Raw genomic sequence first — 14,699 nt, 5'->3', positions numbered from 1 at the left:
TATCACTGTGAAAGCAAAGCAGTAGAAAAAAAAAAAAAAAACATGTAGCAAGTACTAAGAGAGCAGTAGTTGCACTATTACATTTGAAATGACATTAGGTGTGTCAATGTTTCCACTATCCAAACAATTCAACAATGCACAATATTTTTATAAAATATACACTGTATTATTTCCTAAGTCTTTTGAAGCTTGGAAATCTTCAGTGTTCAGTTTTATTCTGTGTACCGGCAGTAATTCCCAAAGAATAGCTGTTTTAAAACACTTTGGCATTTTCGAAATGCTGCTTCTTAATTATTGTTTTGGTTTCTCCATCGTCCTTTCACTGATGGACGACACTGATTGGCTTCTTGTCGACAACATGAATTACAGACCTGATGCGTGTGTTTGGGCGTGGTAGGTGGTGGTATGTTGGCCACAGCTGCTTTGTGGTTACTTGTTTTTGTTTGAACACTTGCCAGTACAGAGCATCGTTGTTCTCCTTGGCTTGGACTGAGGCTCTAACATGACTGTGATTGACAGTTCCCATCCTTGAGGTGGAAATACATTTTAGTTCTTGTGGATTGACGTCTTTGAAAGTGAGATGAATATGGTGTGTGTGTGTGTGTTTGATCATGAGCTGCGGTTTCTGAGGATTTCTAATTATTTTGTTTGTATGTGTGGGATGCTGTGACTGTTTCCTTTAGAGTTCAGGGGTGGTCAAAAAACAACAGGAGGGGGGAATGCTAAGGGACACCGCAGGAATGACATCAACTTTCAGCAGAGGTCCAACAGGACCTGTGTGCTGCTGTTTCAAGAGCAAACTGCTTTGTGCCATATTTGCTGTCTCTGTTATAAAAATAATGGCCGCAGTAACTTAACAGGCTGTCAGGATTGTGACATTTGACTTGATCATAATATTTTTCACCTAAAATATGTGATATTCTTTAAACATCTTGAATTTATGCGAAGGTGGTTTTTCTTAGCCATTCGTGACAGATTAGTTTTAAGGCGTTTGAACTGAAGCTTCTAGTTGAAAATGTGACGAAACACATCCTTCAGATTAATGGAAGCTTGTTTGCTGAAACCCCAAATGTGATGCAGCCTTGTTGGAATCTGTAAGTGTCCATTGAAATATTGGAAATATTTGCTGTTAAAGTCTCTTTGTCCATTGCATAAGGAAAAAAACTAAAACTAGTTATTCAAGTTCCATCCTTCTGTTTTTAGGCAAGCAAATAAAAACAATTCACCTAAATGATTTGGCATTCATTTAAAACATTGTGATTGGGTAATTTTTCTATAATTGAGAAAGACTGATCTTCAGTTAGAAGGCATCAAATGTAAATCTAGTAAATGATGTTTTATGACAGAGTTGGTCGACCACATCATCAAAACCAAAAATCTGTCTAATGTGGCGATTTTATTTTTACTGGGTGGCATTAGTTGTTCCAATATTTTGCAAATCTTATGCTTGTACAAAGACATGGATGTTTTTCTGTCTTTATAACAGGAAGAAATAAAGAGCACTGAATGATCTATGTCCTCAGCCTCTATAAATGTAACCTCTTCTGTGCAGCTGATTCTCATTGACACAAGAGGTTTTAAACAAATATCGTTAAATATATATATAATGTAATACAAAAAAAAATCTTTTTGGGTAAATGACAAAGATATGACTTGGTAAAAGTGCTGTGGAAAAGGCAAGGTGCACCTAACTGTTTTGTTTTTGTCGCCTAATTAAAAAGTTTATGCGCTGCAGCCTGGAGCTCTGCAGATGAATTTTACATTGCCACTGCAGCAGACAATTCATATTTGTTTTCTAGAATGTGAATCAGAGCCGTCTAAACATGATTGATTTGCAGAAAATGCAAATGTGTGTGTTTACAGCTGCCTTTCAAACCTTTAGATAAGGAAGGTTTCATCCTGCTGGAGCTATGACTTGGGTGCTTTACCTTTTGTATTTTAACGGTCTTAAATTCAGAAACAGCACAGAAGCCCAGGAAAAGATGATGCTGATCATTCATTTGTGCAGAAACAATAAAAAGACGTTTGTTTTATCCTCATAGACAAATGTAATACTTGGAGTATTTCATTACTTTTAAAACATGTGAATATATTCTGTACTGGTATTAAAAGAAGCTCCTCCTGAGTTGTTTTTTTCTAGCTTTTTTGCTGTAAAGATTAGAGCAGAAGCCCGCCTTTCAAAAGAGGTGACAGTGAATTGCTTGATTAACCTTCACCACTGATTAAATACGGTTTTTCAAATTTCAGTATTACAGGTATTGTCTTGACTAAATTGAAATGTGTTTAATTTAATTTCACTGTGGAAGGATGTGATTGTGGCTTTCCCACTCTGACTCTTGCGAGTAATCTCCATTTGCTGCCAGATCTGTGTTACATTGGGGTCCGTTTTCAACGACTCACACAGCAACTGTCACTTCAGTGTCTTTTCTTTTTGATTCACACTACCCTGTCCTTTAATGTTGCTCATTCCTGATGATTAAACTGTAATGTTGAATAGTGTATCGAGCATACTAGCTGGAAAAGTTAGGAAAACATTTGTCCATTCATGATCATTACCTTTTATCACGTATTTGGGAAATTCAGACACTTCATTATTAAAACTGTTATATATTACATGTAGTAATCGTTGAGCTGACGCCAAGTGTTTGTTGTCTTTAGACCCGTGTCTTATAGTGATGCCGCCATGTGTGGGCGAGGCCGACCGCTTCAGCCTGGAGGCGCTGCGACACATCCACAAACAGCTGGACGACGACAACGACGGAGGGATAGAGGTCAACGAGAGCGTGGAGGTGAGCTTTACAGCTCGACGCTTACTGTCTGAGAAATTCAGTCAACACAGACGCACAATAAGTCACAGGTGTTACAGCAGAACCAGAAGCTGTTGTTTTCAGTTGCAGCTCTGGTTGCTAGTTAAATCCACTCTTCATGTGCATGAATTTCATGCTAATTTTGAGCTTTTATTGAATGAATAAAATTGTTGTTTTTAAATAAATCGATTATCCATTCCTTGCCTTCAAGCATAGTACACAGGCTTTCATTGGGGTTTTTGTTGGTATCTGGGATCATTGTCCGTTTCAAACATCCAGTCGTGTCCAAGTCTCAGCCGTCTGACCCAAACTGTCAACACAGAGAGCGGTTAGCGACCTTTATAATTCAAAGAGCCATTTTTACCCTCATTCCTACAAGAACGATGTGTCTAGAGCTGTACAACCTACATGAAATAGAAAGATTACTTGTTATGTTTTTTAAACACATCCTTGGTGTTTTTTTGGTGAAAATCTTAAACCAGAATTTTATTTTGCTTTTTTGGAACAAGAAAAAAAATACATACAACATTTTTCCAAAGAGAAAATACATCTGGGAAAGAACCTGGCAAACGGAAGTCCTTGTATATCTGTATTGCTATAGAAAATAAGAAACTAAAACCTGATAGAAGAACTGCTGAATTATTCTTTCTCCTTATCTTTTTATCTAAAAACTTTGCTCATTACTATATCATTTTTGGCTAAAGTCTGGAACCGTAGGTTGTAGATGGATGGAAATTAGTGAGGATAAGGGCTACACCGAATCAGGAAAACATGGAAATGCAAAACTGTTGTTGAATATCACTTATTACAGTTATCACAATGTCCCCATAATGTTGTGACTAAAGCAACTCAATCACTAAAAATAAATGTGAAGCGTATGCATCGAGAGCAGTGGAAGTACTTCAAAAAGGCCAAAAGTATCAATAACATGCAGAAGTTACAACTGTGTTTCTTGAAATATAATCCTACCAATTATTGCATCCACTTTTTCCTTTCCAGTTGTGACTGTGATCAGGAAATCACCATGATTCAAGCCTCCAATGAACCGGAAACTGCTGGACGAACACTAATAATGGTGTCATTATGCACCGTGGTTGCCGCATTATGCGGTGGAAATGTTTTCCTGCCTGTAGTGATGGTGTTTTGCTCAAAGTTTCTTAAATAATAAAGACACTTTACTTCAAATCAGCAGCTAGATGGTTGAAACTAGGACACAATTTGTCACTCCAGCTGGAAGATAATCCCAAAATACATCAGAGCTGGTTTAGGAATGGAATAAAGCATCCTAACATTAAGCATCTGGAATGGCCAGACCTCAACCCAATTAAAGATAAATGAACTACCATTTAAAACATGTCAGAACAACAACCAATTTAAATAAGCTTTTCTGCCAAGAAGACTGGTCAGATATACAGCCAGTATTATCACAGATGCTTGTACAGTCGGTGGCTACAAAGACCGTGAGGTCAAGTTGGAAGTTGCTATGGGAAAATGTAACCAAATATCAACAAGGAGAGACAATCAGCAACAAATCTGTTGTTAGGACAGTGTGAGGAGACCAAAAACACCTCAGGTTAGTGTTTTTAAAAGATGCATAAAATCTCTGGAAACGGAAAGCAAAACCTTCTTCAGAGATAAAGATCTCAGTCTTTGGCCTCACAGCTAAACCTCAGCAAAATAAAAAAATTTAGCTTTAATAAAAACAATACTTGTATAGAAATGAACATTGAAACTGTCACTTTTTTAAGCATATTAGTCTAACATTGTGTATATCCAACTAGGGAATGTTTTCCTTTAAGCCTTGCAGAGTAGTATAGACTGATGATGCTGTGCTGAAGCAGGATCTCTTGTCTGTCACCTTTGTGCGTGAGCAGGTTGACACATGTAAACATTTAGTTTCCAGTGCTAAGAGGGACTTGGATCTCATGCCCGATGGCCGGGCAGGAAGTCAAATGATTTTAACGTTTAGCTGTCAGTCATAAAAGCCCGAGTCAGCATTCCTGTCATAGTGACTCATCATCACAACACGGAGCCCTTTTATTGATGATTTTAATCTGCTGCTGTGCAATAAATTAAATCTCTCTTTCAGCTCCCAATTCACGTGGAAGCACAAAAAAAACTGGCCACATTCCTTCAGTTTCAGTATTTCAGGAATGTTAATATTCATAGTTTTTAAATCAGATCAGCCATTTCTCACAGCCCCGGGATAAGCCTAACACTGGTACTGAAGTGTGTGTTTGGTTGACCGGACGCGTAGACTGAACCCCCCCCCGTGTCTCTTGCTAGTAAACGTCTGGACACCACATATTTTCAGACACGACTTCATTTTAGGTGTTGAAGGAGTTCCGGTGTGAGAGAGAGTTTTACCCTGCTGCCCTGTCTGTGATGCCTCCGTTAGCTGTTTGGGTCTTGTTTTAAAGACTGAACCTGGACCCCTGTCCACATTGAGGGGATGTGTGTCTTTCCGTGGATCACTGATGCCTGTGTGTGTGATGATGTGCTACAAATGACCTGGTTTATCTTTTGTCTACTATGAAGATGATAAGTCATGTCTTGTTTGTTTGCAGCAGGAAATAGTTATTTTGTCCTTGTTCTTTAAGGACAGTTGGAAGCAGGTTTTATGATTGATTCGTCTCAGCACATCATTATTTCCTTTGTCTTTGTTTACTTTTTCAAAGAGAGATATATCAGTGAGAGATTCTTACTAAAGGAGAAACTAGGTGGAGGAACGGGAGGGAAAAAGCACAGCTTTCTAGAGGCTACAAATTTTCAAGAACCCACAGAAACAAAGAAGTTCACCTGAGCTAGCAAATCCACTCAAAGCTGTAAATATTTTCTCAGTTACCATACTCTCACTGGCTACTTTATTAGGTACACCTTGCTAATACCAGGCTAGAATCTGTTTTGCCTTCAGAATCATCTTATTTGTTCCTGGCATAGGTTCAACAAGGTGTCAAAGCATCTTCAGAGATTTTAATCCTTTTTGACATAATGGCATCACACAGTCACTGAAGATTTGTCAGCTGCACATCCTTGAAGAAAATTTCCTCATTGTCATGATGTTCAAGAAACCAGTTGGAGATGATTTGAGCTTTGAGACATGATGCATTAGTAGCCATTAAATGATGGGTGCACTGTAGTCATTAAGGGTTGGACGTTCAGCTGCGGTTCTGCCTAATACCTTGATGCAAGGCGATATATCTATGCTTTTATGGTTGTTATGCTGTCCTTACAGAGATGGTTTTCTGCGTAGCTCGTTTGTAACAAGTGGTTGTTTCAGGTGTTTTTGCACATTTTCTTTTGACATCAACAGGAATTTTCATCCTCACACTGCTCATTCATTATTTTCTTGCAAATTCTCTGTAAACCCACTAAATAGACATATGTGAACCAGCCAATAGATCAGCAGCTTCTGAAATACTCAGACCGACAACCACGCCATGTTCAAAGTCACTTGAACTTCATCAAATGGCCTTCGCCACGTCTAGATACCTAACTGCATTGAGTTGTGGCCTTGTGATTGGTAGATTTGCTACTTGTTCTAAAAGGAACAATGTGAACATGTGTCCCTAATCAAGTGGCTCGTATTTTTGATGGCACATTAACCACTGTAATGTCTAGTGAACCATTATGATTGCAGCCCTACTGCATGATGCTACCACCACCATGCTTGACAGATGGAACATTGTTTTTAGGTTCGAGTGCGTCTCTTTGACTTCTCCAAGCAGCTCAATCTTTGTCTCGTCTGTCCATAAAACGTTTCTTCAGAAGGCATTTAGCTTGGTGTTCAGATAGGAGGATCTCCTTCCCCTCCAGCCTCTCTTCAGTCTTATTAAACATAAATCAACAACTTGGTCTTCTTTTAAAGAGATCATAATTTTTCATTGATTCCTTAAACCTTCCGAGATTTTACTGATATTTCAGTGTTTTATTAGGAATTTAACCTACTTGAACACAGTCCTGCTTGGAGAACCTTTCAGCTCTCTCAGGGGTTTTGAATGACGCCTGTGGGATCTATTGCTGAGCACAGCCTCCGGGGGACGGCAGGTGCACGTCCTCGCCTCTGGCTGCCGGGCCGCCCGACCGTCAAGTAGATGTTCTGCTGGATCATATTGCGTCTCTAGAATTGCATGAACTCAAACCTCGTCATAGATGGTACGACGGTTTTGGTGCTTCTGCTGCAGACTTTATGAGTTCTCAGCTGATTGTGCATCTCAGAGGCTCCATCTGCAGGGAAGCGTACTGTATATACAGCACGTCTTAAGGGTGTGCAGACGGACTTGAAGGGGGGGAACTCGAGAAGGGTAAAGCAACATCTAGGGTATGATACGTCTATAAAAAGAAGATTCTTGAGGGTGTTTGTTGACTTGTCTGAGAATGTTCAACACAGAGATTTGATTTACTGCTTAGGCTTTACATCTCCTGATGCTTGAAAAGAGTGACCAAATATTAGGTAATACGTGGTAGAAATGTAGGAGAATGGTTGTATCTGAGGGCGTTGGGTTGAAGACGGAGATACATGAGGAAATCAGTGGTAAGAAAGAGAGACCGCAGAGAAATGTGACAAAATGATTCAATGCCAAATGAGCAAAAAAAAGAGAAATAAACAGGATTTTTCCAGCATATTTTTATGCTAATGGGAGATCGTGACTAAAGAAGAAACAACCTGAATTAGTCTTAGTCGTAGGAGGACTAAGATTGAAAATAAATTCAATAAGCTTGCCTGTCTGCTAATCATGAAATGATTACAGGAAAAAAAAAACGCCTTTAACCCAACATATTCTTGTTCTTTTCTGTTCAGAATAAACAAATAAGATATACAGCCTTGTTATCGCTGGTCTCTTTGCAACGGTCTTAGAAATGGAGCCCAAAGGTGTCCAGACTTGAGGCAGAGCCATTTTCTGCTGATTTGTACTGAATTTAATTAAACTGCCCGTCTCACTGTGTATTACTTTAATACAGTCAATTAACATCTGGAAAAATGAACATTTTTACTTCATTCCTCTAAAGCTGAGTCTTTAGGTTTGTGACTGTTGTTCTGCAGTTTGGAGACAGTGGCAGATAAACTATGGACGCTTCTTGACTGAAGCAGGGAGATGCAGCAGGTAAATGCTGTGGTAAAAATGGGCGTTGGGACTGAGCAATACAGGATTGATGTGGTTCATCCTCTTAGTGCCGATGAGGCAAAGCAGAGAGGACTGCCTGATTCCCACATAGGGGAATTTTTTGAGTAAAAAGCATGAAGCTACAACCAGCATGCTTGACATTTGGTATAGTGTTGGGTTTGAAAGCCTTACCTTGGCTCCTCAAAGCAGTCTCTCAAACCTCGTCAGTTCTGACTGTAAAACTTGTCGGTCTGGGAAACTGTGAACATCCTAACCAGAGAGTTTGGGACGTCTTCCAGGCCTCCAGGCAAAATGGTGACACATACACAACTGGCTTATACTCATGTACAGCTGTTTAAACTGCCGATCTTACAATATGTGGTTGTTACAGGAGGCTTCACAGCTCTTTCCATGTTCTAACGTTCCTATTCTGAGCATTTGTCGGTCCAGTGAGTGCTGTGAGCAAACTAACTACCAGCAACAATCAATCATGGTCACTAACCAGAAGTTGATAGCACTTGGTCATGTCAAATTAAAGGAATTAAACCACCTTCAATAAAGCTTATTAAAAGATTTAGATTATATAATGTTCACATTTGAGTCGGTTTGTATACTTTTCCCACTTGTGTGGATTAGAACAATCATTCCACCCTTGAAAAGGAAAAGCTCAGATGAAGCATTAAAAGCCCCAATCTGACTTTCATGACCACGATGAGCAGATGTAAACTTCTGACCAGGACTGTTAACTCCACACAGAGCAACTTGATTAAAAAAAGGGAAATTATTAAATGAATGATGGTTTCACTCATGTCTTCACGACTCTGTCAAGGATACAGAGGATACAGAGTCAGAGGAGTAAAGAAACTCAGCCAACTCCTCCTGGACCTGAAGTCTGTTCTGAACAAATCTATTCTTTGTTTGCTGCTGTGCAAGTGTGCGTCTGTCCCAGTTAGTGTCTCGTTATGTCACAAACCGCCGCTCATAGGCTGCTGTGTGTGAGCATTTTCAAGCAGTGGACAGGATGTTCAGTACTGATGGTTTATTCTCAGAGAACGTCCAGGCTCTCTATTCCTATAAGGATTTCTCCCTCCCGTAGTTTGCAGTAATTCCCCCTCTCTTCACATTAATAGGTTAGATCTTAACTGTGAACCACTGAAACCACAAATCACCTACACCCAGACCTATCTTTATATTTGTGGCATGCCTCTGACTTTATATGGCTCCATAAAGTACCACAGATCTTCCTCTGACTGCATGCAAAGCAGCTCTGCCAACCGGCCAGCAAGTGGTTTCATGATGCAGCTCTGCAACAATTACTCCATTTTAATCAGGCGAATAAGCATTATTTTGTCGTAGTCTTAGATTTCTAAGAGCAAAAACATTTACTTTGAGCTCGCGTGTTCTGTCCACGGTCCGTTGTATTCTGATGTCTTTTCTGTGAAATAGGGAATTAGAAAGCTATTTATGTCTTGTTTGAGCCAGCACACTTTTACTTGAGAGACAATAATGGTATAAAATGCTTTTTGCTTTTTCTTTTCATGCTTTTGATGTGATTTGGGAAGTATGCTTGAAATCTTTGCCAGAAAGTAGCAGTGGGTATTAGAGAACTAGTATTGCACTTATTGCTGTCCTAGGATTGACTCAGACCTTTGGGCATTTATTTGGGCGTATGGTTTTTTTAGGAAGAAAAACAATCTCCATCAGTGTTCCCAAGATTGAGGAGAAGACACAAAAACAAAGTTCATAGAGCTGCTGGAGCTTCAAGACACAAAGGAGAACCTTAACAACAGGGGATGGATATATTTATTTCTACATCTTTAGATGATATCCTTCTTAAATGTTATATTTTATCGACAGCTTTAGTTATTATGACCATAATTTCTGCACAGATAATTGAGCTTTTTACTAATTAGCAGATCTTTAGCTCATTAACCCAATTAACAGATGTTAAGTAGAATCTGACAGATCATATACATTTGCTTTTAAACATGATAAATCTCAGCCAGGTTAAAGATTTTAATACTAAATATCCTCTGCTTCTGTTCGCATTGTGAGACATGTTTTAGCAAGAGCCATAGTTTTTATGTAGAAAAGCAAAATGGCTGAAAAAGTTTGAAAGCCTTGTCTGTTGTCTGAGGTTAGCTGAGTCGGTTTCAATTGAGTTCAGTTTATGTATATAGCGCCAATTCACAACACATGTCGTCTCAAGGCACTTAAAAAATCAGTTCTGTCGAATCGTACAGATTCCAAGTCAAATACTTTCCAATTGATCCTAGTTATAAACAGTGCAGTCAAATTGAATTTATTAATCAAATTAGTTATATAGCTTTCTATCTAAGGAAACCCAGCAGATTGCATCAAGTCACTGACTTGCAGCATTCTCCTCACAACAACGAACTTGATCTGCTTATTCCCAGATCAGTCCTAACAGGATGTCTACAGATGAAAACATACCATAAAGCAGCTAATATAGATGTCACTCTCCCACACTTGGTGACAGATCCACATTTACTGAATTTTGTCAGACAATGTGGTTATGACCTTCGAATTCAGCTGTATTAAGTATCATTAATTTAAATGTGGCAGAAATATAACTACCGTCCCAAAGATAATTCTTCACTAATCAATCCTGTAGTTAACTCTGATTGGATTATGTCACGGTGTAGAGAAGCTGGCTAATATTCACGCTTTAGCAGTGAGAAGAGTTGTAAATGCTCCTCTTCGCTGGATTGGTACCTCAACTGGGTGTTCTCACGACTAGTCATGATCTGTCACATTCAGGCGTGAGTCCAGATTGTCCTGTTTTACAATCTGGGTTTGTGTCTGACAGTGAAGTTAGAGTGCTGGATGTTTCATGTGGCACGTGTTAATATCTGTGATTTTCTTTTCTTCTGATTATGGGTTCACTAAAAACTCTCTGCAAAGTAACGGGTTTGACAGCTCGAGAACCCCGTCGCCCCCTTCCACCCCAACCCCTGCATGTCTTGAACATCTGATTCAATTGGGAGCATTTAAGTCAGCGCGTGTCCCAGACTTTTAATTTCACAGGCCATTCAGGCAACTCCTGCGAGCAAAAGGATTTTTCTTTCCATTTGTGACAGGGGAGAACATTTGCAGCAGACAGCCTTTCAACACCAGGCTGCCATTATGTATTCAATGTCAAGCTCACAGCAGTCCTCCAGCTCAGGGTTTCTGAGCACACACTGGAGACGTGTGAAAGTGCTGCTAGGGTCTGATGTTGACTGCCACGTCTGCATATCTGTCATAGTTGGTGCTGTTGTTCAGGAGTATTTCTACTAAAAGAAAGCAATGAAAACATCCGTCACCTAGCAGTCAACATAGATATAAAGCTCCTTCTTCATTAACAGTAAATGTTCTCTTAGTTGTTGCCAAAAACTCTACTTATCTGAAAATGCCGTTTTTAAGCATTGTTCTCGACCAGGTTTGACCTCGTTGACCTGTGTTTTCTGCCTTCAGCAGGAATTTAAACTTTTATATCTTCACAAGCTATTAAAGAAACACTACTGTTAGTCCTTAAGACATATTTAAATTACATTTAACAGAATGTAGTTGCTAATCTGTTTTTTTTTTTTTTTTATCTCATCAAATAGACAGCACAATCACTTTGGTGCTTAAAATATGAAGTTATATGATGTTTAGAGAATAAGCAAGGTAGTTTTAGTTTTAGAAGTTTTCAGGGTTCTAGGAAGCAGCTAGACTAATTTTGTTAATGGGTTAAAGGTTCATCACTCCACAGAAAGTGATGGAAAATGAATTTTTGGTTGTTTTTTCTTTCCAAACCAAACATTTACTGTATGAACTGAAAAATGCCTGAAGATTTATCTTTCCTGTGAATTTTTGGAGCAGATTTTTTGTTGTATAACCACTCTTTCTGGAAACCGTTAAGCATCTGTGCTGCACAGTGTTGACCCACTTCTGACACCATTGAAAAGGCTTTTTAGTGCAGGACAATTGGACTATATTCCACAATTTCTCTGCATTTCCTGGTTTTGCCTCAAAAACTGAATTTTTATTGTTTATCATGTTCTGAGATTGGGCTTGCCACTCCATAACGTTAATCTTGTTGGCCTCGAACCAAGAGGCTGCCGCCTTACTGGTGTTTTTCGGAGTCTTTATTTTCCTGAAACCTCCCACTCTAAGGGCATTTCATCTTCAGCTTGAGGCAACAGGAAATCTTCAAGTATTTTGATGTGTTCAAATTGATCCATGATCCTTGGTAGGCAATAAATAAACCCCAACACATATCATGAGAAACATCCCCATACTATGATGCACGAGCCACCACGCTTCAGTGTTTGGGGGGAAATCTGATAAACTGTTAGCCATTTTGGCTCTTCCATGAGCAATCGAAGTGGTAGTTTGTTTGTTTTTTGTCCCGCAGGGTTTGTTTTCCATTTCAAATCATCTCAGACCAATTTAGCAAAGCAGCATATGATTTTCTGTTTGTATTTTCCCCTCTCAAATCCCTGTTTTGATTGAAGTACGCTATCCGTCTGAACAATGTCAGATCGAAGCACGTTGCTCAGATTTTCAGAGTAGACACCATTAGCTAGCAAGTTCATGCGTAAATAAGTGCCCCCTGTTTGAAGCCTGAGTGTCGACAAAATGAATGACCTTGCTCATTGAACTCCACAGTACTTGCATTTTGAACCGCCCCTATTAATTAATGATTCAGTTACACAGAATCAACAGGATGAACAGGATGTCTGTTGGCCCTGTTGGTCTTCTATTACTCTACTACATCTACTAATAAAGTATTCGTTTATAGAAGTAGACTTTGTACGGAAAACAGTGATTGATTAGTGTATTTGTGCAATAAAACATTTTAAAGTCATATGTCAGCGTCACCGTTGTTAAGGCCCATATAGAACAAACCTTCAACCTAAAGCAAACAGTTAAGGTGGCACAATGACGTACTTCAGTGGTCCGACACTCATCGGTATGACAGTCACAGGCTGATGGAGAATCACAGACCAGCAAGATGACAGAGGTTCCTCCATTTATACTCATGCCCTGGCCACACACATTCACATCAGACTCTGGGATAAATGCTTTGAGGTGTTTGGTAGTCAGCTCTGATCCTTGTTAATGCTACTGGTGTTCTGGCTGTTCTTTTCGTTTAGCTTTTTCTCTGCAGGGGCTCTTTGTCCTGAGCGCCAGAAAACTAAAAGAGCGCGCACACATGCTCACAAAGGTGGAAGTGGCACCTCTTCCACAGCTCTCTTTTCTAAACCCCTAAAAGGAAGAAAGCTAAGGAAAAAAATAAGTGTGTGCGTGAGCGATCCAAAGCCAACTCTGCAGCTCTTGTTTTTAAATCCCAGCAAGCACAGCTATCCGTACCCTCCTCCAGATATATCGGTATACTGATGTTACTGAACAGCTTGGATGACTCGGCTTTGTCTCTTCTCTTCTAGTTCATAATAGAAGACATGAAGCAGCAGCAAACCAACAAACACAGCAACCTGCACCGTGAAGACCAGCACATTACTGTGGAGGAGCTGTGGAGGGGCTGGAAAACTTGTGAAGGTAAAGCAGAGTTATTCGTCCCTGTCTGGAAAAACCCCTAACATGTTCTGTCCTGACTAAAGCTTTATGGTTCCTGTTCCATTTTCCAGATAATTTCCCCTTACATAGGTTGCCCAAACAGGTGGAAGAATCCAGTATCAATCAGCGAACTAAAAAAAAATAATTACATGATCACCTGAAACGAGCTAAACAATCAGTTTTGACACCCTTCTCAAAAGCTATGCAATAAATCACATGTCGAGGGCGTGGTTTCTGTAAGGTAAACAACGGCTGAGATGTGATCCGCGTCACGGACTCAGCTGTGTTCCTGCATATCTAGTTTGACCTGTTGACTCTGTTTGTCTTTTGTGGACAGTGTTGCTATCGTTTTACAGTAAGGTTGAGACGTAGCGTGCTGTGTTTAATAATCATGTGAGCATCCCCATATCTGTTGTGTAAAAGCTCCCGTCTTCATTTTTATAACCTCATCTCTATTTAGTGGACAGTTCAGTTACTGTTCTGCTCAGCTTTTACACGTCTCATCTTATACTTGTGTTATGTAGTGTCATATATTGTTTTGACAGTGAAACACGTTTACTTTCCCGTACTTTGGGAATCTTGAAAAACAAAAGGCATATAAGGATAAAAATTTTAAGGAGTTGAATTTAATTTCTGACTGACTAAAAATATTTGTATTTTCCAGACTTTTTTCCCTCATCACTTGTCTCAACATTGTGTCCTTCCTTTCATCCGTCTTCCTTTTCTTTCCTTCTTTATTTTTTCTTTCTCTTTTTTCTTCCCTCTGTCCTTTTCTTCCTTCCATCCATCCACTTGCAACCATTTCTTCCTTGTGTCCTTCCTTCCTTTCTTTCTTCCATCCTTGAGTCCTAACTTCCTTATTCTGTCCTTCCTCCATCCTTTCTTGTTTGCTTCGTTCTCGTCGTCTCCTTCCTTCCATCGATTCTTCCCTGTGTCTGCCCTTCCTAGCACTTTCTTGTTTTCCCAGATTTCGTATTTAAGGCCCGTCCGCCGTATAAATATTCAGGCCATTGAGACGGTGCCCCATCCTGTTTCAGAATACTCTGGATTTTTGGAAGGAGAAGCTTCTGGAGGATGTTTTGATCATCGAGGGATCACTGCTTGAAAACATGTTTATCTTCCTAAAAGAAAATGTCCCATAGGGTTTCTCTGTAGGACGTGTTTATGTTGCATTTGCCTTTTTTATGTTTTGGAATCTGCCTCAACAAACATCAGAAAGCAG

General features: G+C 39.6%; 1 protein-coding gene across 3 annotated transcripts in view; it reads left to right on the top strand.

Annotated features, from left to right (window-relative positions):
- The window catches only part of stim2b (stromal interaction molecule 2b), a 63,836-nt gene that overhangs the window by 34,888 nt on the left and 14,249 nt on the right, over window positions 1–14,699 (top strand). For all 3 annotated transcript variants that reach the window (XM_047385187.1, XM_047385185.1, XM_047385186.1), the window contains 2 exons: window positions 2,659–2,789; window positions 13,348–13,459. In XM_047385187.1, the coding sequence (XP_047241143.1) occupies window positions 2,676–2,789; window positions 13,348–13,459 (226 nt within the window). In that variant the 5' untranslated portion in view covers window positions 2,659–2,675. The remainder of the gene's footprint in view (window positions 1–2,658; window positions 2,790–13,347; window positions 13,460–14,699) is intronic.

Source organism: Girardinichthys multiradiatus, chromosome 14, assembly GCF_021462225.1.
Source record: "Girardinichthys multiradiatus isolate DD_20200921_A chromosome 14, DD_fGirMul_XY1, whole genome shotgun sequence".
Classification (NCBI taxonomy): domain Eukaryota; kingdom Metazoa; phylum Chordata; class Actinopteri; order Cyprinodontiformes; family Goodeidae; genus Girardinichthys; species Girardinichthys multiradiatus.
This window is presented reverse-complemented; position numbering and strand designations above follow the sequence as displayed.